A 27,126-nucleotide genomic window follows, 5' to 3' on the forward strand; every position below is an offset into this window, starting at 1 on the left:
TATGGTCATTGGATGGGGCCTGTAGTCTGGAGAATAAACATTAAGTAATTACTTCTATGGTTGTTGCAGGGAAAACAAACCACGAGCAGGAGGCATCTGTGTTGCCAACCACACATCTCCATTAGATGTTCTAATCTTGGCAAGTGATGGATGCTATTCTTTGGTATGAACAAGAGAGTCGGTAAATATTGCTAATGTTGAGGTGCCTGTGGATGTAGTGTTAGGTAAAAGGATAAACTTACAGGTGGAAAAGGTGGGATTTGATAGCACTCAAGACTGCAAGATAATAGATACAGGCAGGTGTGTGCACACTTTTGTCCAAGATTGTTATACTTTGTGAATGAGCTTAAGAACTGGTGCATCTGTGTTCATAATTTTATTATTTAAGTGTGTGTGTGTTTGTACAGTAACCAGTTTCTTTTGGGCTTGCAGGTTGGCCAGGCACATGGAGGGCTTCTGGGACTCATTCAAAAATCTTGCATGCAAACCAGTCAGCATGTTTTGTTTGAACGCTCAGAAATGAAAGATCGTCATCTGGTGAGGAAAAAGTAAGGTAGTGAGTAAGTAAGTTTGCTTAATTGTCCCGTCAGGCCTAGTAATTGTGAGGTCCAAGCATGAATTGAGACTGTTCTCACCCCGCATCTCTCTTTGGACAGCTGTAGGTTGTCATCAGTGTAAGGTTTGGAACTGCTCCACCAGTGAAGGTGCAGGGTATAGCAATTGTCTACTGAACTTTTGATCATTTGCCCTGTAACCTCTGGGAATTTCCACAGACAGGAAGGAGCCTGTTCATTCAGTTTTGAGGCTGATGATTTGGGACATCAGGACAGAACTTTGAGTTCTGTTAGCACATCTGCTTCCCAGATCGTGGTACATTTTTCATTGGCTCTGAGCATTGAATCTGGTTATATTTGCTGTGAGTAGAGCTTAAAGGGAGGCTGACTGTAGCAAGAAAATCAACCAACCAACCGAAAAAAAAACCCAAACCCAAACCCAGGGTACCACCTAGCTGCTAAACACCGGAGGAGCACTCTGGAGAAGTGTCAGCGTGTTTGCTTACTGCCTATACTGCTCTCCGGGCCTGCAGTATTGATTCCTGGCAAAGACAGCATGTTGGACTTAAGGGACGTGAACAGGATTGACTCAGTGTGGCAGTTCTTTCATTGTCAGTATTCTCAGGTGTTCACAGAGGCTGTTCGTAGTCATCCTAAATCTTCATGAAATAGGGTGCAACACAGCTAACATTAACTGTCTATAACAGTTTTTCTTAGAAAAATGGAGAAGGTCCCTTCCATGCTGGATTGTTCTCTGCTTTCTTTGGTGTGATGGTGGGGGTTTTTTTGGTTTTATATGCAGGCTGGAGATGAACTGCATGCTTTTGAGTCATAGGCAAGAGAGGTGTCTCAGAAAACATCAGATTTTGTGTGTTGGTAATCTGCTTACTCGTAATACATTTGGTTTTAAGTGATGCAGCAAATATAGTGAAATAGTGGCCTATCTCTTAACTAGATGCAGAGAATCATTAGGTAGCATAAAACTGATGTTATGAACCTAGAAGGCATGAAACTTAAAATATGGAATATACCTCAATCAAAAAAAAAGTTCAACTGTGTTCGTAGCTGGAACCTGTCAAAAATAAATGGCAAGTGATTGTTACATGCTCCAAGTACCACTGTTCTCTGACTTCATGTTAATTGCATTAAAATGGTGAAATAAAGACTGTATACAGTTTTGTAGAAGACCTGCTTCTGCAGTTAGCAAGTGATAACCTCTGGGATAAAGGCCTGAAACTAGCACACGTCTTGGCTGAGGCTACTGACTGGCAAAGGGCAATTGGGCAAGGGCTTTTCTTGTCCTATGTAAGAAGTAGTGGATGTTTAGATTCTTGGCCAAATAAAAATATGAAGTATACACTGAAATTTTGTTTTCTCTCCACAGAATTAGAGAACACATTGCAGATAAGGCCAAATTACCCATTTTAATTTTCCCAGAAGGTAGGAAACAAATATATTGATTTTATTGCTGCTCTTGCCACTGAGTGGAGTTTATTATACCCAGTCTTTTCAAGTGAGATGTTAGGTTTTACTCTGTAGAATTAACTAGCTCTTGTGAGAGATTGAAAGTGAGATTCTAGTATTTTGCAACAGTTTTATGACAGTCTTATTTGCTTTAGCTTATAGCATAATGGAAGAGAGAACAGGCTCTGGGATTGTGTTTCAGAACTAAAACTTACTTTCTCCTTTAGCAACTAAAGTCTCCTTAAAGATAGTTTAGGATTCTTTTGATGATATTTTTCTTAGAGTGGATTAAAACTTAATCTGTTTTAACTCTGGGCAGGTACGTGCATAAACAACACATCAGTAATGATGTTTAAGAAGGGAAGCTTTGAGGTAGGAGGGACCATCCATCCAGTAGCAATCAAGGTAACGTGTCTGCATGTTTCCAAACACAGAAGGATTATTCACAGAAACTTCTCATGTCGGAGAAGCTGTTTGCGGATAAACCTTAAACAGGGGTTTGCTCTGTGTGAATAGGGTACTGAATAAGCCTGAGAAAATGGATTCTTTTCATGGTGCTCAATATCTCGCAGGTCAGTGCAGTATGGCAAACGTTAACACTGCATATTTTTACAACTGATTAACGAAGAACCTGAAAAGCACAGGTGCAATTACGGTGTTGTGTGTTCAGTTATTGATACCGAAAAATCGGATACAAAACTCTCTTAATACCCAGTTTGGAGTGTTAGAAAGCAGCATGCTTTATTTTTGGAGCTGGATGCACGGGGGACAAGTTCTGCCCCATGTGCATACAGGCTTTGTTTGCTGTTTATCTTTATACGGCTGATCTATACGTATTAATGACATTTCTGAAAAACTATTGGCATATTCATTACAGTTCCAAGAACTACCTATCATATCCACACTCTTTGCTACACATGTGTGGCCTGATGGGTCGGGGGTCCTCTGGTGGTCGTTTGGGACATCTTCATCTTCTTTGTCATCTTCCTCTTCTTCTTATCCTTTTCATGACCTTTTCTTCTTCTGGCCCTGTTTCAGCTCTCTTGGCTCATGTCTTCATTTCGGACATTATTCGGTTCCTATCTGCTTAACTAAACCATACAATGCTGCATTCTACTAGTAGCTAAACTACATAATACAGCGTTGTACAGTTCGGCCATGTCATGGATACATTAGTCGCAACATTTACAGTTAAGCACACTGATAAAATTACTCCAGTATCATTCAGCCTGCTCTTTCTGTCCCAGGGCTTTTGTGTGCTCTGGGGATAAAGGCACTTTTCTTAGCACTCCCAAGGCTTTCTGAGTAGGTTTAGCCAAGTCACCCTAGCTTTAGATAGATTAGTTACATTTTTTGGAACTATAACGTTGCCTAATCTTACAAAAATCATTATAACTGGTGTGAGCATTGTCAAGGAAACCTTAGTAGTCAGCATACCTGTAGATGACAAGTCTTTACATTTTGAGTAGATCTATCTTGTTACAGTTGAGATGTTTCAACGGGTCTGTCACAGTTTGGGGTCCTGCATTGCTTTTAAAGGTTAATTGTTATAAACTTGTAATAAATGTTGAAATGTGGAGCTTTACTCTGGATTTACTACTGCTTTGAGGAAGTGTGATTAGATTTGCCCCTGATTTAACAAGTTGAACTGTGACTTCATGGCCAAAAAAGAACAGCTTATGTGATTTAAACCAAGGTATTTATATTGGTTTATATACTATGCCTTCCTTATTCTTGTCTTCCAGTATGACCCCCGCTTTGCAGATGCATTCTGGAACAGCACAAAGTATTCCATGATGACCTATGCTTTTAATGTGATGACCAGCTGGGCTATTGTCTGTAATGTGTGGTACCTGCCACCGATGATCAAAGAGGTACTTACGCTTTCTTTTTTTTATGGTTTGGAAATGCTCAGAAAGTGTTGTCTGGTAGAAAGTCTGCATTACTGCGCACAGTGTGTTGGCATTATATTTGTGAATCTTTATTGACAACTTAACGGACAAAGGCCAGAAAGTAACACTGTAGTCTTAAAAGTAAGCAGGCATGGATTTATGTGGGTTAGCTACCTTCAAGAAAAAACTACTTTTGCAGATATTCAGACATTTCTGCGCCATGCTTCCTATTGCTCCCAAACAGCATCTTTACTTGGGTGCAGTTGCCTTGCTTTCCTCTTCTCCCAGAAACTAGGAAAGATGATAAATTTGTGGGTTTATGCTGTGGGCGTCCTGTCCCTCGGCCTGGTGCAGACTTCCCTATTTTATTTCAGAAGTGATACATAGATCCAGGCCTTCTTTTCCCTTTGTCCTGGGGTGCTTCTGCCTTCTGTGTTCCCCCTTTACCTCCATCTGCACAGCTTCCTCCCACCTCCGTGTTTCTCAGCTCTGCAGCATATCCAGCTGATCCTTTGCTCAGCAGCTTTACCCCACAACCTGGCACAGCTTCTCTGCCTACTACCTGTGGGTATTGACCTGATACTAATGAAGTGGTCAAGGCCTTTGCTCCAGTAGTGCCCCAGTTTGGTACTGCCTACTCTGGTTTTGCTCAGCCCTAGTTTTGGCAAGGAAGCTGCTGTAATGCATGTATCTTCAGTCCTTTGCAGTTTGGGCAAACAGGCTCCTGAGAACTCACAATAATTCACTGGTCTTGAATGCACCAGGCCCCACCCATGTTCAAGGCATGCCATCTCCTCCAAGGGTGATCCCGTTGGTGTGTTCCCAGCTTTGGACTGATACTGAAATACTGGGAGCAGATGCATCCCCTGCTCTGGCCTAATCTGTGACCTCACCCTGTGTGTTGCTTGAGATTGCCTCAGAAACGGCAGAGCCTCCCTCTTAGTTGTTTTTGGCAGCAGATGGTGGCAAACCAGGCAGTGTTCCCCAAGACTAGCTAGCTGGAACTGCCCTGCAGGTCACGTTTGGCTTGTGGGCCTGACAGAAACCCAAGTGCCTGCTGTCTGGCAGAAAGTACCTCTTTAAGTGAGACATGGAGAAAATGTTTAAGTTGCAAAGCAAATTATTCATTTTTTTTTTTTTCAGGAAGAAGAAGATGCTGTTCACTTTGCCAACAGAGTCAAGGCTGTCATTGCTGCTCGAGGAGGAATGTCTGTGCTTCCTTGGTAAGAAGCAACACTTTTGAGGTTAGCGTTTAAAGTATGTTTAGGCATTCTGTATTCTGAAGCATTAGCCTGGAATCTGTTAAAACTTCTTCCAGATTTGCTTTGCTTGGGCTGTAGTCCATCACCCTTACTGACTGTGAGTCAGAAAACACTACTTTATTCCTTGAACGGTTCCACTAGAATAAATAGAATAATATACCATAAAAAGGAGAAATGGTGCTGACATGTGGATCTAGCCAGCAGGTAGTATTTGGTGAAAAGAAATTATTTGCCTGTTAAACGTGGGGTTAAAGGAAAGGTGTTTTTTGTGTTTTGTGGTAAGTCTTGGCAGCGCAGACTATTTAGCATTGTATTGCAAGAGCCAACATTTAGGGTGAAAAGTGCTTTGACTACATAGTCTAGTTATTGTAACGTTTTTCTGCCTTGACCCTGAGGTGAGCTCAGGGCTGTTTCTTTTCTGTATCTTTTCAGGGATGGGGGACTGAAAAGGAAAAAGGTCAAAGAGTCTTTCAAGGAAGAGCAACAGAAAAAATATTGCCAGATAGTAATAGAAAATGGATCTGTGGGAAACAGAAATGTTTGTTAATTTTGTATTATTTAATGTTGGTTTATCTCATTTTTCTGTGACTTATCTCCACCAGACAGTGGGCTATTTTTTTAATATTAAAACCAACGTATTTTCCTTCTGTCCCTGTAAGATATTTTGCATACGACACAGCAGGTAAACCATAAAGAGATAGTATTTTGCATTAAATAAGGATATAATTTTATAAATGAGATTTACAATATACAATTATCCTATAAATAGGAAGGTTTACTAGTAAAATTCTCTGCATTGTTGAGTGGGAAGAATCTGCAATAAAATTACTTAGGTTCATTAAAATACCATTATATTTTTTTAAACCTTTGAGTTAGCCTGAAGACTTAAATAGTAACTTCTCAACTTGTAATAAAACACCACTGTACTAGCCTCTCTCAACAACTTAGACTAGCAGTTTTCCTCTGTGCCACAGTCACTGTGTTGCTGGAGAGAGAGAGTCCTGATGTCAGACGTGGAGTTCACTAAAATATTTTTTTCTGAATTGCAAGTTGTAGAGGAAGTGTTGACTGTCAGAGGGAAAGAGGCAGTCATTGACTTTCCCCTCTGTATCGCAAGACCCGTGATGGCAACGTAGGAAATTTTACAGGGTCCCACTAACAAACAGCAGAACAGTGTCCAGGGCAGTCTGTCCCTGATGCCTGGGTGTGTGATGCTGGGATAAATTAGTCACAAGAAAGGACAATGTTGTAGAAAAATACATATTTTTTTTAAAAAAATATATTTTGTCTTCTGATTTTGCCATGTCCCTTTGTTACACAAATTAAAGAAAACCTATGACGTGACCTCTGTTATTCTCTGTCGTATTTATTTCTGGATAGCGACCTGCCTGTGATAATGCTTGATGTGAAGGCTACTGATTTGCTCTCTGGCAAGCCCACCCTCCAGAAATATACAGAGCAAGTGCACTTAAGGAATCTGAGATGGAAATATTTCTGTCACCCATCGTATTTCTTTGTATAAAATATTTGCTCTCCTGTTGAGTAGCTCCCACGTGGAAGAATCTGGCTTCTTTAATGATCTGAACATCACTAAAGAAGCACACATGGATAGGTGTTATTTTGCCCAAGCTGCTTTAAGACAAATGAGTTGGTAAGGACACTTAATAAAGTTTACGTGACAGCAGCCCCCTGACTGAGGTCTCAGCAGAGATGGAGGACCTGTCATGGTGAGCATAATACACCCTGCAGAAAGACAGATGCACAGATGTTCCATTGCATTGCCCAGCCCTGGAGGGTCTAGGAAACTAATAGCTAACAGAGGTGGTAACGGCCCTGAGGCTGCACGGCACAGAACTGAGCTCTCTTCTTCTGTGGCCAGGCCTGGTGTATCATCCCTGGGTCTAGTTGCTACAGGTATGTGAATTCTCTTGGTGGATCAGTCAGTTCAAATGTTGGGGTCATAGGTAAGCAGTAGGAGAAACTGCCCTTTTAAAAAGCTGTTAGCTCCCCAGGTAGGGAGAGTGCTAGCAGTGTGCCTACAGAGGAAAGTTGCTTCAGACTCTCCTATTGTGAAAGAGGTTCTGCTTGCTCCTGACCGTAGTAAGCTGTGCTTCCATGTCTGTTGAAGCTGTTGATTTGGTTTCCAAGTATAAAAAGCTGAAGAAATGTCACAGACTATCCTGACAACTGGTAAATCTCTTCAGTGTGCCAGAGCTTAAAATTGGGAGTTTTTCCTTTTGTGTGACTGATGTCTGAGAGTTGCTAACAGAGATTGTAGTTGTATGCAAGCGGTTAAGACAAGTGTTGGGAGCATCCTTCCCACACTACTGCATGCTTTCTTCCCGCTTGGAGGTAAAAGGGGAGACGGAACACGCAAAAAGAGGGACCAGAGACAGGAAAAGATGGGGTGATAAAGAAGAACTATTGGAACAGCAGTTTTCTTATTTGGGCTTTGCTTCTGTAAGACATTAGAAGATGACGGGCCTCTTTTCCTGTCCTGCAATACTTCCCCAGCTCACCAAGAGCAGAAGAGCCCTTGAATGTGTGATCCTCATTATGGTTACGACTCCAACTCTTGTAAAAAGTATAGCTCAGACCTCTGAATGTACGAGTATTACAGGTCACCTGTTGAGCTGCGGGAGGAGTGGTGATGTTGTCTGTATTTTCTCTGCCATTTTTTGGCTGTCTTAACAAAAGAAGTGAAAAACTGCGAAGTAAGTGCTTACGTATAGAATAGGGAAATTTAAAGCAAGTGATGAGCTTGTCAACAAGAGAAGTGGGGTTTGTTAGCTGCCAGTAAAAATGCCAACTTGACTTAAACTTTTTTGTCTTGCCCTGCTTTAAAGAAATGTTTCTTGGTTTTGGTCGTGCTTTCTTTACTTGCCTCCCATCTCCCCCTTTCCTTTCTCTTTCTATTCTGTATTTCATTTGCATTTATCAGCAGTAGCCTTGTAATTGCTTTTAACTGAAATTGTGTACTGCCCTTAGAGTACTGAGGTTGTGAAGGAATTGATTGTTTTCCAAAAGGACACCACAGATAAGTGTCTCTTTCTCCTCCAACAGGAGGATAAGGTAACAGTAAAAAGAACACGTTCTCATGATAGTATGTGAGTGGGAAGCTGGTAAACTGCAGCTTATTTTTCACAATCAAAGAACTCACACTTGTGTTATTCCTCCTCTTTGCTTATCTTCCACTGGTCTTGCAGCAGCCAGGCTTCTGAACTGTTTTTGCTCCTTTTTTCTCTGTTCCTTTGCAGGATCAAGTGTATCACAGTCTCATGATGATTGGTGCCAAGTGATAGGTTTAGATGGAAGTGAATAAATATTTCAGTGGATCAGACACTCAAACCCCCTGCCAAAAACCTTAAAAAAATATCTAAGTAACAGGGGTTTTGGCTTTTTTATTAATTGTTTGTGCAAGCTACGTTGGAGAAGCCTGTGGCTCTGTCTTCCTCAAGAGCACAAACTTCCTCTATTGTTTACTATTTAATGTATTTACCCTTCAGTTCCTTATCGAATGAGCCTTTCACTTCTGACTGGGTCGCTTCTTCAAATAAAACACGAGGGCCTTGTGATACGGCTAACCAGTGTAGGGAAGATGTACGTTATAAAATGTCGCCTTGCTTTGTAGTTTGGTGCTGTTGGCTAATACCTACATACTGAGCATCTAAGTGATGCTAACTGTTGCTGTGGCAGTAACACATCATGTTGGTGCAACTGAAGCAAACCAAAGTCCTAGATACATTCATCCTGAACTTCTGAGATGCCTAAGACAGTGGGCCATGAGTTGAAAGTAAGTGTATGTTGGAACGAGTGAATGAAATCAGACCCTCTCGCTATGTGGGTTTGTCAGAGACTGAGTCAAAATAGCTGCTTATGCTGACTTTTGAAGACATTACTGTCTGATCAGCTGGTGCATGGAAAGCCAGATACACTTATAAACCCCACCTTTAGGTCCTTAATGACAGTTGTGCACCATGCCCAAGGTGCAGTGCAGAATCTTTGTACACAACATGGGTCCTGGGGTGGTCTGGGACCTTAAGTCACTTGGGTGCTACGCTGCTTCTGCACTGGACTGAAGGCTGGAGCTCTGTCCCCCGTATTTAAGGTCCTGAACCTTGAATAAGTGAGGGCAGCTCTCAGAATGCCGTAAAGGCTGAGTCACTGTGTCTAACATGCCTCTTCTTCCTCAAGCAGGCTTCCAAAACTGGAGCTTGAGAAGGAATCTGAAAGCATTTTTTTGGGTGGTTGCATTACTAAATTTTCCTTGGTTGGGAGTAGAAGACGTAAAGATGACTTATGCTTTGACCCCTTTAAACTAAATACGCTGTCTGAAATAGCTTTAACATCAGGTTCGTATTTCTGAGTTTTCATCCCTGGACTGTGGGGAGGTTATTTAGACATTACCGCTATTAATGTTTAAAGTATATTGTGCTGCTGTGCTACAAGGGTAAAGTAACCTGAATCAGGTTGTAACTATGCATTGTTAAGCAGTGTAAGGCGAGTTTCTGGGTAAATGACCATCATTGCCTTAATGTATTTAAGCATTTTTTTAGACAGGTTCTCTAAATTTCCTGGGCCTCCAAGAACATATGTGACTCAAAACCAATATAAGACAGAGTTTTTGAGGTCTCTTTTTATATATATAAATATACATTTTTTTTCTTCTCTCTGTGTGTGTGTATGTGTATATATATGTACTCACTTTGTACGTATATAAAGGGACGCCCAGATGCCTACTATCAATTAGGAGCATAGCATGAACATGAGAAAGAGGAGTTAATGATAACAATAGAAACATTACAGATTATTAGAAGACATAGTGACCTCTTGTACTCTGTGAGAGCTGAATGGGAATTTGCTGAAATGTCTAATATTTCACTGTAATGTACCTGCACGTTAAGTCTGATTTATGTAGCTAGAATCCTTTTATTCTCTTGACTCCAAATGTCTTTTTCTACAGCTGTATCTGTCTTACTTTGGAAAGGTCTGAAATGCTCTTCTCTCTCCCACTTCTGCTGACTTCTGCGTTATTGGGAGACACTGGTTTTTCCTAACCCGCTGTTTTTAAACGTGTTTCAGCGATTGCACAGGCGATCGTTATAAGAAAAGTGCAAACGGTGCCTCCCAGTGGCGGCTGGGTAACAGTAGCAAACGCCCTTGCACAGTCGCCTCGGCGTGTTTCATTGAATGCAGAGTTGCCCTAAATTCCAATGAACGAGCCTGTTATTCCTCCTACATTTCCAGGAAACCATGAAAACGTAGAAATAACTCTGCATACCCCAAACACCGGATCTTTGGTTATGAGTCATGGTGTACTACCAGCAAAGCTTGAGCTTGTTCTGAGTTTCAGCAGGCGGTGTTGCGTGGGGTTTCCCCAGGTCATCTCTTCCCTGTGACAAACCAAAATCAGAAATACTTCTGTCCTTCAGTTGCTTCAAAATCAGGTATGGGTCTCACCCCTGAGCTTTTATTTGTATTTTAAAATTCCATAGAGGGGGCAAGCTTGGGATGTTCCTGAAAGCAGTCCAACAGTTGCATTTGCTGTGATGTGTACCTTTCTTCAGTACCTTGATGCTGTTTGCTGCTGGTCTGGGGCCACTTTCAGAAGCAAATGTGTTTTCTTGATAATAAGGGAGATGTTCTGAACTTATTTTCTACCAGCAAGTGTTTCCTTGAGCTGTAGTGAGAACAACAAGCAATTAGTGCCAAACTCGATGGCCCAGTGTTTTATTCAGCCTCTTCCCTGTGCAGCTGCCCTGAACGAAAGTGAGGAAAGCAGCTCTTCAGTGGCGTCCGCTGTGAGCCCCAGGGCACTCTAAGGGGTGTATTCTGTTATGTGTGCGGTCTGAGGCCTGATTTCAGGTAGGCTGACGGAGAGAGCTCACAGAGGTGTTACAGGACCTCTGGGTTTTCAAGTCCTCTGTGGGATTTGCTTTTGGAAATGTTTGTGCTGAGGTGAAATACCAATTGCCGAGGCTCTTTTGAGTGTGCTTCCCAGCTGTGGCATGGATTGAGGGGTTCACAGGTTCATTTGGTTTTGGAAAAGTAGGCTTAGAAGTTAGTGGACATGTGGTGTAGAGAGGCACCTTCCTGGCTCTTTGCTCTTTTATTGTCGTTGTACAGACAGGAGGGACTTTAGCTTTGTAGCCATTTCTCCTCTTTCCTCCTCCTCTATTTATTACTCTATTTAACGATGGCTCCTCAATTAGTGTACCAGACTCCTTTGTGAGCAGGGTTCATCGTGATCGATTGTCATCAAGGCTAGCGTTTAGTACATCCAATCAATGATGTTCTATATAATGGCTGTGGTATTGACTGATTTCTAATTTTACAGTATGTTGAGCCCTGTTGAACTCTTTTAATATGATAATTGCTTTACTAATCGGTAGTCATGATTTGTGTGCAATTGCAGATTATTGACATCAGTTGATATCCCTTGGTATTTGTGTTTGACTATATGAAAGATGCATGTGGTGAAAGACATTTAATATCTACATGGTGGATATTAAATTGAGTAATATTGGGGAAAACACTATATACTTGCATACTGGACTTTTAAGAAATAAGTATATTTCTTCTTTCTGTATGGGATAGCTGTTAAATCCTACCTTTCAGGTTTATACGGGCATCTATTAAACAGCTTATTTTGGAACTACATCACAAACATTCATTTGCTCATACATTAAATACTGTGTTTATCAATTATATAACAGATTTTAAAAGATGCTTATCATATGGCTATGGGCAGTCTCCTTTACTCATATAATTTATCACTTTACATAAGATGTATGTAGACATGTTCAATAAAGCAAACTGTGTTACACCTCAAGTAACCACTCTGTTTGCCATGTCTTTATGAATATGATTTTATAAAATACACCTACAAGGGACTATACGCAGAGATATCTAATATAAAAAATAAATTTATGTTAGATTTGAGCTGTGGCTGGTTTCTATCCAGATGCCGTCTTAAACATTTGGGCTTTTAAGTGGTTCTTTGCATGTTGCGTCCTCGCTCTTTGCATTGCAGGTGTGCCAGGGGAATGTGGTGGGTGCACCAAGGGCGTTACACCGCACTGGCTGCTTCACGTGTCAAGCGGGGATGGGTCACTCTTGCTGTGGGACCAGGAGGTGGCAGTGCTGTATGCGTGTCTAACACTGCCGCGAGGACTAGAACCTTATTGATGCTCTTTTGGGAAGTACAAGCCTTCCTATCAGTTTAGAAAAAAGACGAAAAGATAAGTCAATTTACTAGACATCAGCATGGGGTTTTTTCTTCCTTAAAACACTGGCATGAACAGAATAGTACAGTATCATGTTAAGTGGTAATTTTTTTATATTGGAAACTTAAGTCATTAAAAAGATCATGACGTTCTGGAGTAATACTTACATATTTTTTTCTTGACTCTTTCTCCTCTCTAAGTGCAATAGAAAGCCAGGCTTCAGGTCATGGTAGACAGTAAAAGGAGGTACCACCCACGTGGCATGCTCCTTGTGTTGATGCTGCAGATTCTTGCACGTCTGCTGGGTTGTCTGTAGCATTTTTGCTCTGAAGACGGTGTCTGCATCTCCTCTGGTGCTTGATGCATAGAAGTGCTCGGATACTCACAAAAGCCCCTCTGCGTAATACAGTGCTGAAGGTTTATGGGTGGTTTGGTCAGTTGTGTGCAAATGCTTTTAAGGTCATAAAGGAAGACCCATACTGAATTGCCTTCTGATGCTCCTCTACCACAGAACCAAGCTTTAAGTATGCTCTTAAATATTTTGTTGTATAAAGGCCAGCATATTTAGCAACTTGCAGGAACAAGCACTGAGATGTCTCATTCAAAAATGTGCAAGCGTACCTCTTGCTAGAATGGTCACAAAGTACTGTTTGTTTCCAAGACTAACGAGGAGTCTCAGCTGCCGTGCTCCAAGTGATACAGTCCTGCTGTAGGTGGGAGGCCAAATGACCACAATGCCTGTGCTTAGGGCATCCAAATGAAAAGTGCTGGATGCTGAACACCTGGGAGCATTTGCCCCTGGCATTTATTCATATGACCATTGCTTTAGAGAAGAGCCCTCTCTTCCCTCTTCCCCCTCCATTGTTAAAGACCAGTTTCTCGCTGAGGCACCTCTGGGTTGTGTGGGAGGTGTGCAGTTCCAATGGCCTGCAGTTATCTCCACCACAGTCTTTCCAATTAGCTCTTCTGGCCAGAATCCCCTCCCTTTCTGCTTGCTTTGGTTCATATCCTCCTGTGTTCACATTTCCCCACGTATAAGGGGAAGATAAGCTCAGGGCTTTTAACAAGGTTTTCATTGTAGCTGGACTGATAACTTGTAGAAACCAAAATTTCTAAATTATGGAAGTTAAACTTTTTGAGGTGGGGCATACCTGGACACTGCTTGAAGTGCACAGTGCTTATTATGAGCCCTCATCCCTCCTGGAGACAAACACGAGGGTCTGGCTCTGTCAATACACACTGCTAGGCTTAAAGGGTATGTAGGAGTCAGGCTACTTGAATTTATTTTCAGTGTAATAAGAATTGGAGGACCACGACAACAGAAGGTAACGTTCCACTTATATGTTTTCAGCTTCACTTTTTATCTGGGAACCTGACTCCTTGTGTAGAGGGTATCAATTTTTACAGTGAGTTATAGCAAATACAGTCGTGGAGAGGATGCATGACCTGCCTGCAGCTAGAAGACAGGTGAGGGAGTACAGAATTCCTCCGAGTGGTTTGCTGGCTTCCTGCCATTCCTCAACAGCAGAAGATAAAAGGGAGTACTAGGATAACTACCATGACCCTATTTATTTCCAATAAAATACAGATATTTACATGAGATGAAACTGTTCGATATTCTGAAGCTGCCCAGCTCCAGTGACAGGAGACAAATGAAAAGCTACTTTTTATTGGATCTGACCTACCAGAAGCCAATAACGTGTGCAATAACCTAGCAAAGGGAGACTGTGACTGCTATGTGAAGTGACGCTGTCCTGTCTCTCTTCCTGAGTCAGTTCAACAAGATTTCCCTCATCCTGGAAACCACATTTGCAGGCACACTCCATACCGCCAAAACCTGATGGGCTCTGATAATTAAATTGGATAAAATAAGTATAACCAAAGGAACCTGAAGATACATCATTCAGAAAAGCAGTGTGGTAAGACTGATGAGAATTTTACACATGATTTTTCTCAGCCTTTGATTCAATCCAGCCCACTGTTAAAATAGTGTGTTACATTACACAGCCGTGCGTATGAAGGCAATAAGTGTAAATGTATTCTTAATACAGACATAAAATACACTATTACTAGTGTTTATAGAACAAAAATTAAGAATCTTGATAACTTCTCACAAAGAAACAAACCCAAAGTTTTTGTATCCATTTGGAGTACCTGGTTTAGATGAACTTGAAGCATATAATTTCAACTGAAGCTTTTTTTGTTTGCACTGTACTTTGTGAAATAAGTTGAAAAATAAGGATATATGAAAATGTTCTCTTGCAAGTTTATCAACTCTGATATATTTTCATGGGATGTTTCTTTCTTATGGTTTGCACTTTTTACTGGAAAAATAATCCACTAGAAAGCATGACTACATGTAGCCTTTGGGTATAAAACAGGCCTTCTACAAATGAAAGCATGGAAAATTAACATTAGCACTCTTTCAGTGTCTTGAGTGGAATCATGCCGTCTTACCCATGCTGAAAGTATGGTCCTAGTGCCTGAATGAAGCAAATCCTCCTTTCTTAGGAAAACAGGCTTACTGGTAAAAGCAAAGCAGAGAAATTGTATGTTCTCGCAGGCTACAAAGGAAACAAATAAAATGTAATGATGGAATTCATCTGAAACTGATTTATCAGTAGATAGGTGATCAGTGGCTTATAATAGCTGTATTTTAAAAGACAAGGCCACCTGGCAAAGACAGCAAGCTTTTGTGTTGTTTTTTTTTGGTTTGGTGGTTGTTGTTTTTTTTGGGTTTGTTTTTCTTTTTTTTTTAATACGTCAACAGTTTCTGCAATAACAGCCAGCTTTGACGGGAATGCGAGATACGCGCAAAGGATGAACTTCAGACCGTTCATGATAAGACTTTGCCAGCAGCTCTGTCACTAGAGGGAGGCTGTCAGGTTAGCAGGCATGTTTCCTCTCTGCTGTCCCAGAGAGCGAGGGTGGTTCTTCAAGCAGCTCAAGAATGGAATTGATTTTTTTTCCAATTTAGCTTTAATGGCTTTGTGAATTATTCATGCGAGTGTGGAGGGGAAACCTGGATGTGATAAAACAACAGTTTCTGTTTACGTGAGTCTTGCCTCTGTCCTGCTTCTGTTCAGTGTATGCAGAATGGCTGGCTGTGCCTAGAACTGCTGCCTGCCAAAATACCTTTTTGCCAGCGTTTTTTTCCCCACTGGTGTATCGTGACAGCAGGGATCAAACCAGTCAACTTCCCCTGCTCTAAAACACAAACGTTGGTAGAGACTACTCATTTCCTACTATTTGTTTACGGAGCCTGTGGACAGCAGCAGTAGGTTCAAGAGTGAGGCTATTGCAGCAAAAAAGCAATGCCTTAATTCCGCGTGATGAATGTTATGATAGGAGTCTCCAGAATTTTCTTTTGATACTTCATGGACACTGATGGATTTCAGCCCTCTGAGACTCAGGAATTTGCCATATGCCACCAAATCTGACATACACTGTGCTGAGTCAAGACTTTTTTGCATTTTACTAAAGCAGAGGTTAACAAACATGTGGACTAAGTCAAACAAGTTCTTTATTTTCAGTTTTCAAGGTTTTGTCAACAAACGCAAAAAACTGCCTTGCACACAGGATTATCTGTATTGCAGTTCTTGCTTCAGATGGCAATTTTATATCTTACTATCTAAATTAAGATATTGAAATGTAATGGAGATTAAAACTGTATGGCATGTTACTGTGAACACCTTATTGCTTTCCTCAGGATCTAGGCAGCGTCCACTGTTGCTACCTGGGCTACATCTGTCCTTTGGATGGAGACTTCTGCTCCTTAATGCCAGGTAAAACCAAACCGATCAACCAAGCCTTTGGCCTTTGCCATTTGCACCCCAGATGAAAATTCATGAGCAAGTATTAAATGCCCTGTATCATCTTCTGCTTGTGAAGCAACAGGCAAAATACAAATTTAAAGTAAGCTGCCCACAGGTGTATGTGTGGTGAATATCATCCAGTTTGGAAAGTAATGTTCTTTTGATTTGTTTCTGTTCCAGACTTTGGGCACTCTTAATTGGCTTGGATCCACACACCCCTGTAACGTACGAACACCACTTGTAGTACAGTTCGTTAGAGTAGGGAGTCTTGCATTAATGTGTGTATGGCACTGGCAGCCTACTGCCTTCAGTTCTAAGTGAGCCTTTCAGGCATGACTGCAACTAAACACTTAGAGGGATGAAAATACTGAAGTTCTGGCTGGCAATCTCAGATCTAGCTGGATGATTGTTTCTGTGGTGGTTGTGCCCAGAGGCTTCATCAGGGATCATCCTGTCTTTGCCTGAGAGAAATTATGTGCAGCAAACTGTGGGAGGAGAGGTGAGACGCTGAGACCAGAGAAGACTCGTCCAAATGATGCAGTGCCAGAGCCAAAAATAGCAGGCAGAATGCAACACCCTTGTTCCCATGACTCTCCTGCAAATAGTTCTCAAGGGCTTGGGGTCTGATTCAGGTTTTTCCATGGACCCTAAGAAATTGGCTCTTAGATACATTTCTGACCTCTCAAATATGGAAAGGGAAATCAAAATCCCTTTTCTTAAAAATGCCTAAGAAAGATGTGCGCAGACATGAGGTTGAAGGCCTTTTTCCTACAGGAAACTGTTCTTCTCTTCCCCTAGGATGCTTCAGCAAGGCTGCCATCCCTCTTCTACTTCAGCCTCCTCCTGCTAAACACTGCTTTCTTGGTAGAGATTGTGTCAGGCCATGCTCTGACTGCCATGCACAGGCCCTGGCAGATAAACCGTCCTCTAGCCATTTTCCACAGTTTCCTTTCTCTTGCCTGGTCAGGTACCCTCGGGCTGGTCCCTCAGCGAATCCCTCTTCCCAGCACAATGCATGGGACACAGTGTGGACAGACACTGCTGGCCAAAGCGCAGGCCTTGTTTCTTCATCTGTCCTCCTTATCAATTCATGGATCCAGGAGCGTTACCCAATTTTCCTTCTCTCTTTTACTTCCTGAGCTGCTGTTTTCGGGCTCCCTGTGGCCTCTACCTACACACCTGCCTCACGCGCAGCGCTGCGCTGTGGCACCAGCTCCGCTGGAGATGTTTTTCCTGCAGGAGTAGTTTTTAACGTGGACGTGGCCTGTTTTCAGCCACTTTCTGCCCCCCGCAGCGTCACCTCCTGAGGCAAAGCCCCATCTCCCCAGCCCTGTGCTCCCCCAAGGGGGTCTTCGGTAAGGAGCACCCTCTGTTCCCCCTAACGGGAAGACGCTCGCTGGAGAAACATGTGCTTAAATGAACTAAACAACGGTAAATGTAATAAATTCAATTAAACCGGAGGCCTGCAGCCCCCTCCGCGGGGCGGCGGGGCTGTGCCGCCGCCCTGGCCCAGCCCCGGGGCGGGCCGGGGGCGGGCGCGGGGTGTGGGGCGGCGGGTGGCGGCGCCCGCCCGCTCAGTGGCGGCGGCGGTGGCGGCGGCGTCCTCGGGCGCTGATTCGCGATGGAGGACGTTTGGTCGGTGGCGGGGCGGGTGGGCGCGGTGTGGCTGGCGCTGGTGCTTGGCCTCATCGTGCTGCCCTCGGCGCTGGGCGTCTCGCTGGGCATCTCCGAGGCCTACATGTGGGTCCTGGTGAAGACGCTGGAGGTAGGCGGGGGCCGCCGTCCCCTCAGCCCGGCGCGCTTCCTCACGCCGCGGGGAGCGGGGCCTGGCCTGCAGCCCCGGGGGGCTTCAAAATGGCGCCCCGCTGAGGTGTTACGTGGGGCCGGCGTGAGGCGGGGGGCGCGCTGGCTCCGTCTCACAGTTCCCCGGCGCCCCTCCGCCCGGCCGCGCCGGCGCAGTTGTGCTTGCCCTGAGGAGAGGGTGCCGGGCTCCGCCAGCCGGGCACGGTCCCTCGGGCTGGAGGAAGCCGAGCTGCCCGGCGGCCGCCGGCAGCCCGCCTGGGGCCCCGCGGGCAGGCGTGAGGGGACGGGGACGGCCTTTCCCGCCTCTGGGGCCCTGCCCGGCGCTGGGGAGCCCGGGGACCCCTGTGCCCTGGGCTTGCCTCGGGGGGTGAGGGCTGTGGAGGAGAGGTGGTGGGTTACATCCTGTCTGGCGTTATCGGGTGGCCAGCTGTAGTTTTAGAGTTCAAGCCCTTGGGGCGGGAACCTAAACCTGTGAATTCAGTGGTTGTGCAGACTTTGGCATGCGCTCTTTGAACCTGGAGGAGTGCAAAACAAACCTTGTTCCCTCAGGCTGTACTATGCCCTGGGTGTGGTTGTCTCTGCTGGGTGTCAGCTGTTCCCCACCTGAGAGAAACCCTGCCAGGTCATGCCCTTGGAGGGTATAAGTGCCTGGCAGCATGCCCAGTGCTTGCCATGACAAGTGCCAGCAGTGCTGATGCTCAGAGATAATGGGCTCCCGTCCGAGTCGAGTCGAGCATGTCCAGCACCCTGGTTGCCATCTTCCTCCAGATTCTCTGGGAAAGCAAGTTTCTTGCAAAACAACTGCTTTCTGGATGTGGCATAGTTCATAAGTGTGTGAAAATGCTTTGTCTGAAGGTCGTGGTGGTGGTGAGGAAGAGTGTGTTAAAGTGGCTGGTGGAAGTGATCTGGTTAAATCTTTATTACACTTTTTGCCCAAGGAGGAGGGGAACCCAAACCAACCGAACAGTTGCAAGGAGGGAAAGTAAAATGATGGAAGGCACAGTCTGTGGCAATTCAATATATGTCAGTATGTGGCTATGGAAAGTAGGTTTTGTCTGATTTCATCTTGTTCTGTGAGGTTTTTCAGTCAAATCTGGCTGGTGTACTTCAGTGCCTTCAAGATCCCTGGTGTTTGGCTAAAAAAAAACAGTGAGCCACCTAATAAGAATGGCATCTGTTAAATACATCTTAAGTTAAAATGTTTTACGGCTTTAGGTGAAAAGGAACCTGCTGAAGTGTGTTCTGAGGCCCTGCATGCCATGAGGATAACTGTTAAGGATAGAAGATGCAGTTGTTACTGGAAAACAAAAAAAAGACAGCAGAAGCTGAGGAGGTGAAGGTCACACTGGCCTGAGGAAGCAATCCAGATGGCCTAGTAAGATAGTTTTGTTTGGATGATTTGCCTTCACCTGCGATTAACCACAATTTACATTCTTTATTCTTAGTTCATTAATCATTATTTTTTAGTGTCATCAAATGTTGTGACAAGAGGTGGTTCACAATGTCTTGGGTAGAAGCATGGAGAAGCAGCTGACAGCATATCAGTGATGGTGACTTGTAAGCGTACTTCTGATGCCTAAGGGAGGAAACAATGACTTATCGTGAGAGTTGTCATTACTTTTGCATTAAATACTTTCTGGAATTACGTGCCATTGATTATAGTAAACTATATTATATTAATACATGATTATATTGTACATAAACATTATCTCTATAAAATATTATATCTATATAAAAGAAAAGCCAATGACAAATTGGGACGTCTTCTGAGGAGAAGAGTGGTAAGTTGGACTTGCTGCAGGAGAGTGAAAAGTTTAATTTTTTAATTTAAGTAAGTTATTTTACTTAATTTTAATTAATCTCAGCTTGGCCTTGTTTTGCCTGTGAATTCTTTATGCCCTCAGAATACCTGCATGAGGAGAGTCCTTGAAAGAAAGTGTTTTGCTGTAAAATGTCTCCTGTTCCTTGGCTCACATACTTGCCTTGGTTAGCAGCCTGGCAGAGACAGAGTGATAGTCTGCCAGCCAGCTGAAGCAGCACCTGAAGAGTGCATGAAGATATGTGTGGTTGCACCTGACTTTTCCCTGCCAAAAATCATGTTAACAATGGAAAGTGTTAAATACATAGTTGCTAGCCTTGTACAGCTTCCTAGGTGTCTGAAACTTCCTGGGCTGTTGAATCGAGTATGCAGTCTTTCTCCTGAGAAGCAGTAGTCTTTGTTTTGTGGCTATGTTGAGTCACAGGATGCTGCAGTCTCTGATGGCTGAGGCATTTTCAGCGCAGTGGTTAAATTAATAGCTTCCTTAAGGTTCCCCTTTGGCTTCCAGCCCTGGATCACCCAGGTGGTCTTCCTTTTCTCTTTGCAGGATGGTGGAAAAATTTTTAGGGAACAGCTTACTTTTGCCCATGGTTACCTGCGGAGTGCTCGGTCAGGATGGTGGTGCTCCTGCTGCCTTCGTTGCCTCTTTGATGGGTTAGATTGTAGGAACTGTGAAGCGGTGGCTGTTTGTATACCCCCAGCTGAATACCAGGTTGTTCTCTGGCTTTGTCTGTTTGTATCCCATGTGTTGGCATAGTGGGAGGACACAACCGGTGGGAGTGACTATGTGGTTTGTTACCCACACAGCATATGTTGTCAGGTAATAACATGTGCTTATTAAAGCTAATCTGTTGTGAGGGTCCAGGTCTGTCTACTTTGGCACCATAGTTTAGTGACTAAGTAGATGGAGAGTCTGTAGTTTGCTGTGGTATGTCTGCTGGTCCACTGTTATGCCAGATGACAGAAGGCATATAGAAATGAGTCTGGTGTTCAATTGTTGTCTAGGCTGTAGTGTGGAGCAAACTGAGGATGTTACTTGACTTGTGCTGGAATTTTTTTTCTGTCAAAAAAAATATCTGTTCCCACTGGTTTCAGGAGAGCAGAAGCTTGTTCTTAGTGCTGCAAGCATGACCCAAGAAAAGAGGGAGGAAAACTTTTAGGAACAAAGTGTTCTTTGACTCTCTGACACTACTGACAAGGGAGATCGGTTGGTGTACAATAGCTTTTTCTCTGCACTGGGCTGCCTCAGCAAGGCACATGCTTCTAAGCAAGATGCAGCATGTACGGACAGCAGTGTTGAGGATGTGCTTCTGCTGGGTTGCATTTGACCCTTAAGTACTTGCACCAGCTTTATATGTAGTATATATTTTTTCCTATATGATTACATTTTTTCCAAAGCAATAGGGAAAAAAGAGCAGAAAAGCATAACCAGCTGTGCTAATACTTGAGGAATGCAGGCAGGCTACTTGCTATTAGAAAACCTACTTCCCCCATCACGTAGTTATTCCTTAAAGTACCTTAACTTGATTCTGAATTGCCTTACCAAACTAAGCAAATTTTTAGGAAACTGCTGGCTTCTGCCCACGGTTTGCCTTTCAGTGTTAATAGAAGGATCTCTGGTACAATGTTAGCGTACTTTTTCTTAAATGTTGGATTACTGCTACAACAGCGTCTCCAGCAGCTGCTTGCTCCTACAAGAAGCTAGTCTGAGCTAGTCACCTGCCATGCTGTTGCTTGTGAAATCACTTGCCACAGAAATCTCAGAAATCTTTCCTGTTGCTGAAGTGCTGGGGACTGCATATGGCAATCACCACAACATGCTGCATTTCTCCCTGTTTGTTTTTAAGTATCATCGGATAGCTTCCAATTTTGAATTTAGTGCATCTTTACCTCTTGGTCTCATTTTTCCTCTGTTGTAGTCCATTGCCTTTTTTATAAGCTCTACTATGAGCTGGGGCTGGTAAGTCCCCTGAAAGCATGCCATTTGAGCACTCTTGCCAAGCAGTGGGGAAATCCAGCCTTTCAGAAAATGATTTGTCTTTCATTAAGGCCCATAGAGTAGCCACTACCACAGAGTAATAATCTATTTCTCTGTTTCCATCAGTTTGCAGAAAATCTGGAGGACTACTTTTGACTGTGTGCCTATATATTTGGCAGTAGCAATGAGCACCCCTGAGTGATGATCTTTGCTTGACAGATTGCAGCTCACCTTGTTAAGAACCAATTCCAACACTCTGTGGGGTTTTTTGTGGGTTGTTTTTTTTTTTTATTTTCTCTGTGCCCCCCCCCCCCCCCCCCCCCCCCCCCCGTCTGCTGGTGGGGTTTTTTGGGGTGTGCCTATGTGCCTAGCTCCTTGAGGCAGTAGAGTTGACTTGTCAGCAACACTTGTACAGACTGCCCTGCTTGTTCTTTCTAATGCGAAAACATTTCTTGTATTTTTAAACTGGTACTTAGGAAATACTGAGAAATGTGATCGCCTGAGGGAAGTGATTAGGTCACACTTGTGTTAAGAAACAATCTGGCTATAAAATAACACCATATTATTGTGTATTTTTGGGCTAATGTTTTGTTGATGGCTGCAAAGCACCTTGAATGGGCATGCACCCACCCACCTACCCCGGTCTCCCTAGGCTCTCAGATTGTGGGGCTTGCAGAAAAAGCATTTATTGAGTGTTTGGTTTTGCTGGTTGTGCTGTAATGCACAGCAGATGCTTGAAGTCATAGGTGTTTTTCATGTCCTGTAACTGATCCATCTGGGTTTAATAGTGGCCCCTTGTAACAGAAGCAATTTCGAATAGCTTATTATGCTGCCCTGCAGGGAATGTGCTTTTGCTAGGCAAGGGTGTAACATATTTAGCAGCTAGGAGGTCAAGCCAAAGTTCCTTGCGTTGCAGATAACCCTGGCAATGTGAATGGACCTAAAACTGAGAATAATATATGGGGGGTGGGGAGTGGGGCAGGACCCTTTGGTGCCTGTGGCTGTGCAGTGTGAGTGGGATGGGCTGTTACATCCTGTCCCAAGTACGCCACGCTGTAGCTTCTTCTCATGAACCACTGTCAGGGTTGCATGTGGTGCTGGGCATAAGAGCGGGGAACAGAAAAGGAGAATGTGTAAGCTAGTAACTGGTGAATCACTGTGGGGTTTTGATGGTTTCCTCTAACTCACTGGCCTCTGAAGCAAGCTTTGCTGACTAATGTTGTTGCGCAGTGTCAATGAAGGCCTCTGTTGTGTAATTGGTATCCTTCAAGGGCTGCTGGGCAGATGAGAAACAGAGCTCTGAAGTGAGAGAGCAGCTCTGAGGGCTGCCAGCTCAGCTCAGATGCTAACAAGAAGCATGTCTTGGAGATGTGCCTGATGTGAATGATGTGCCCTTGTTTAAGGGCTTTGACTGACTTTCAGAGTAGTATTTTAGCAAATCTGCTGCATAATCTTGAAGTATATCCCTGGGCTGTATTAACCTAGACCCCAGTCCTACGAAGGCTGTTGCGTATCATTTCCACAGACTTAATAATCAAGGCTTCTTGTACATTAAGTAAGGCTGGCAGAGTTGGGGGTTACCCTCTGCTGGATTTGCATCACTAGTTAATGCAGCATCTTTCTGGTCAACAACTCTGATCTGAAACTGCTCTCAATTTCATAGCATGTGAATGCTGGGATTTCTGGTACTGTTGATAAGCAAATGCTGCTTGAAAAAATAACAGCAGCTCTATTCAGAGCTTGCCTTAAAGTAACATTTTGTGAAGGTGATGTGAAAGAGGCTGTCTGGCATTTCTGTTGCTGATGCCTGTGGTGTTTTTCTGTAAAGCTGGGTTGTTCTTTGGATACCTGTCCACCAGGAAGGACTTGCTACACAGCCCAGGTGTGCAGAAGGATTTGGAAAGATGCTTGGAGGCAGTGACAAGGATGTTCCATCAGAATAGGTGACCACAGAGGACCTTTTGCCCTCACTCGGGAATAATTGCTTCTCTTGGTGGTGGTGTTTTCCTCTCCTCCTCACACAAAATAAGTCAATAATTGGCATGCTGTTGCATTAAACAATGTAGCATTGCATGGGAGGTGCTACGAAGTCTTTCTGTTGTTACTGAGGTTTGGAAAGTCTCCAAGGAGGAATGCTTAGCTAAACTAGCGTATGAACTCTTGCTCTGAACATGACCTGACAATGCCTTTAAATAGGGGAACACAGTGATCTAACTCCATATGACTGCAGATTTCAGTCATCATCAGTAATTCTCTTCTCTTCTGAATAATTGTCAAGCATTGCTATTAAGCCAGAGGTGATGTAAAGGTGATAAATGGGGTGAAAGGCCAAGCTCCATCCTTTAAGGAAAAGGGGGAAGTCCCTGAAGTAATCCTAAAAACTTGTGACTGATTCTAACACAGCATCTCTAGATACGCTTTCATGAAACAACATGTCAAGCTTGGCTTTGGAGATAGTTGCCAGATAGGCAGCTTTTCTGGAGATAAGAAGTTTTTTTTGTCATCTGTTGTAAATGACATACATTTTTTGCTTCTGAGGTCTACTGGATCTTTCACAATTACTGCCTAGGCCCTATGTATATGGGAATTGCATAGTGATGCATAACTGAAGTTGATCTTTTAGCTATTTTGTGTAGGCTGTTGACTTGCTGTGTGGTGGTTTGGATTTTTTTAAGGTGTTGATAAATTAGAAGCCTTTCTTGTGAGGAAGGTTGGTATGTTTTCCTTGCCTAGTAAAGTGTAGGGTTTTTTGAGGCTATGCCTTGTATGATCAAAGTATCCAAGCTACTTTGCCTTGAGCAGCTGGAATACCAAAATTTCAAAATCAGACCTGCGGTAGTATTTGTGTAGATTCTGTGACCATGCTGCTTTCTAACTTTATGTGTTAGTTCAGTGGGTAGCCCCAGCTGCAGAACTATTTTTAATTTCTTTGTGAGCCTGGTGTGTTATAGTCATTCCCCAAAAGTGGTTCAGGATTCCTGCTGAAGGCTTAGGTCTGCAACAAGGTACTTGAGCCTGCCTGCTCAGCACCAGTTTGCAAACTGGGAGAAGCTGGTTAGGTTTGTGTCAATGTAACTGGTAAGTGATAAACCCTAAATATGTGCCATCCTCCTTTTTGCTCATCTCCTGAGTAGAACAGAGGCTATGGCTTAAAATTTTATTTCATGGTTTTTTGATCTCTGATACACAAATACATTATTTTTACCTGTGGGATGAATCAGCTTACATTGTGATAGCTCTTTGTAGCATAAAGCTGTTCTTTAGTATAGGAACCAGCTGAAATGGCAATGGATGGCGCAAATCCCTAGCTAGAAGGAAGGAAGGGAGATTACTCATTGCTGCATGTGGTCTCTCTTTTGTTTTCCAGACTGGATATAAACAAGCTTTTTACTTGATCAGAGTTCAAATTTCGGCATTGATGATAGTGCCTTTATTTCAGGTGCCTGAGAATAAGTGGAAGGATTAGATTAAGTAAATAAGTAAAAATATCTTGCTGCTTGGTTGCTGGAACATGCATAATTTTTGGAAATGTAATGGACTGAGGGAAGAAAGCTGACACAGAGGACTTAAAACTGGTTTGCTGTAGCATGTGTTAGATGTGGGCCCTTAGGAATGCCCAAAGGCTTCTGGCCAAGAGGGCAGCAAGAGGGTCAACTGGTGTCGTCCTTGCTGGTTTTATGAAACATGCTTAAATCCACTGGGAGATCTGGCACCAAAAGTAAAACTGCCTCAGCTATTGACATGTGGAGCACAAGTCAGCTGTCCCCTGGAACGCTTTGTACAAGATGCCACACAGCTGTCAAGCTTATGGCAGTGTTTCCATCTCCTGGGAAGGCATGGGTAGAGAGTAAATGTCGCGACGGAGGGAAGACACAGTCACTCAATATGAGTGATCAGCAGACTTCGTTTATTGTCTCTTACAGTCACCTTTTATGCCTTCTTATAATTAGCTCATACATATTACAAAAGTTAAGCTCATTATTGGTTAGTTGCCTAAATACCAAGCCCGCCCCTAGTTTCTCTTCTGTAGTTTTCTGTTCCCACCTGCAACATTCTTTTCCCACCAAAATCTTCCTGTTACTGTGTAACAAGGACAGCCAAAGACAGTGTATTTTGCTTTACTTCAGATAAGCTGAGAGCGATGTGCATTTTTGTCCAGCCAGCTGGACTATGTCTATGTGACCCTTTTCAGCTAGCCAGTTATCCACAAGTAAAAGGAGCTAACTATCCTCTCCTGTCTTTCTTTTTGTCTGTGTCCCCATCCCTATCCCCCAGGTAGGGTACTGCAGCTTTCTGGAGTTAGATGAACCGGTGGACCAAAGGTCAGACTACTTTGGAAGCAGGAATGTACTTCTATGAATAGAGTAGATAAATGCTTCTAAGCAGTAGAAGCTTACTTGGGTAGCATGACTCTACAATTTCTGTCTACTTTGGGAAAAGTCCGCTGCCTCCTTTGCATAGCAAAGTATCAAAAGATACTGCAATGCAGTAGGATGTTGCAAGCTGTCGAACATTACAAAAGCATGTCTCAATAGCCTGTGTCCTCATGGCTTATGCTGAGGCTCAAACTTCTTGGCACTGTCTAGCATGATCTCTGTGGCAAGAGTATTGTGAAGGGACTGTTGCATGCTCTTTCAGAGCATCAAACAGAAACTGTTCTTGTGGATTTTGCATAGCAAAAGGTGGCAGTGCTAAGTTTTGATAACCCATTTGAGAGGATTTGGGAGATGAAAACTTATTTTCTCAGCTAGTGTATATGGTTGAGACCATTAGCAAAGTCTGTTTTTACCCTCCTATGTAATAAGTGACTTACCTGCTTGTGGAGATATTAATTTTTGAATACAGTGGTTCAGGTCTGGTCAGAGAACGATTTTGTCAATGTATTTGCTGGTTTGTGTACCCCCAAATCCATTTAGTAGAAGAAATGTAGAAATGGAGGTATTGTGTATAGGTTCTTCCTTGAACAATATTTTGTTTTGGTGTTTCCCACAACTTTTATGGCCATAGCACTGCTGAGGTTATGTAGCCAGAAAGTACTGGGTTACTCCTACAGGTGAAATTAGTTCTTGGAACACCTGTTGCCTTAGCAGCAGCAGAACTGAGAAAACAAGTGAATATATTGTCAGGTTAGGTTGTGATTCAACAAGACCTGATACAATAAGCAGTCCTGGCTGTTCCTCGGAAGTTACATGGTAGAGATAATGCTGTGAGTCAGGATAGTGACTTTTCAAAAGGGAACTGCATCACCAAATGCCCTATAGCTCTGATGGAGGGGAAAGGTGGAAGCTGCATGGTTTAACATTGGTCTGGGTC

General features: G+C 43.3%; 2 protein-coding genes across 5 annotated transcripts in view; both read left to right on the top strand.

The window, feature by feature from the left end:
• Nucleotides 1-10,395, top strand: part of LOC119151854 (glycerol-3-phosphate acyltransferase 3-like) — a 33,830-nt gene extending 23,435 nt beyond the window's left edge. For all 3 annotated transcript variants that reach the window (XM_037396201.1, XM_037396210.1, XM_037396221.1), the window contains 7 exons: nt 70-163; nt 433-548; nt 1,939-1,994; nt 2,338-2,423; nt 3,764-3,892; nt 5,054-5,133; nt 5,605-10,395. In XM_037396201.1, coding sequence (XP_037252098.1) covers nt 70-163; nt 433-548; nt 1,939-1,994; nt 2,338-2,423; nt 3,764-3,892; nt 5,054-5,133; nt 5,605-5,719 — 676 coding nt within the window. In that variant the 3' untranslated portion in view covers nt 5,720-10,395. The remainder of the gene's footprint in view (nt 1-69; nt 164-432; nt 549-1,938; nt 1,995-2,337; nt 2,424-3,763; nt 3,893-5,053; nt 5,134-5,604) is intronic.
• Nucleotides 10,396-10,539: 144 nt separating this feature from the next.
• LOC119151810 (glycerol-3-phosphate acyltransferase 3) overlaps nt 10,540-27,126 on the top strand; it is a 31,053-nt gene continuing 14,466 nt past the window's right edge. Inside the window, exon 1 of one of the 2 annotated variants that reach the window (XM_037396146.1) lies at nt 10,540-10,619. Coding sequence is in view for 1 of the 2 variants with exons in the window: in XM_037396141.1 (XP_037252038.1) it covers nt 17,835-17,978 (144 nt within the window). In the remaining variant the exon portion in view is untranslated. Of the gene's footprint in view, nt 10,620-17,743; nt 17,979-27,126 lie in introns of those variants that run through there. The other variant, XM_037396141.1, reaches the window with a different exon arrangement.

Source organism: Falco rusticolus, chromosome 1 (genome assembly GCF_015220075.1).
Source record: "Falco rusticolus isolate bFalRus1 chromosome 1, bFalRus1.pri, whole genome shotgun sequence".
NCBI lineage: Eukaryota > Metazoa > Chordata > Aves > Falconiformes > Falconidae > Falco > Falco rusticolus.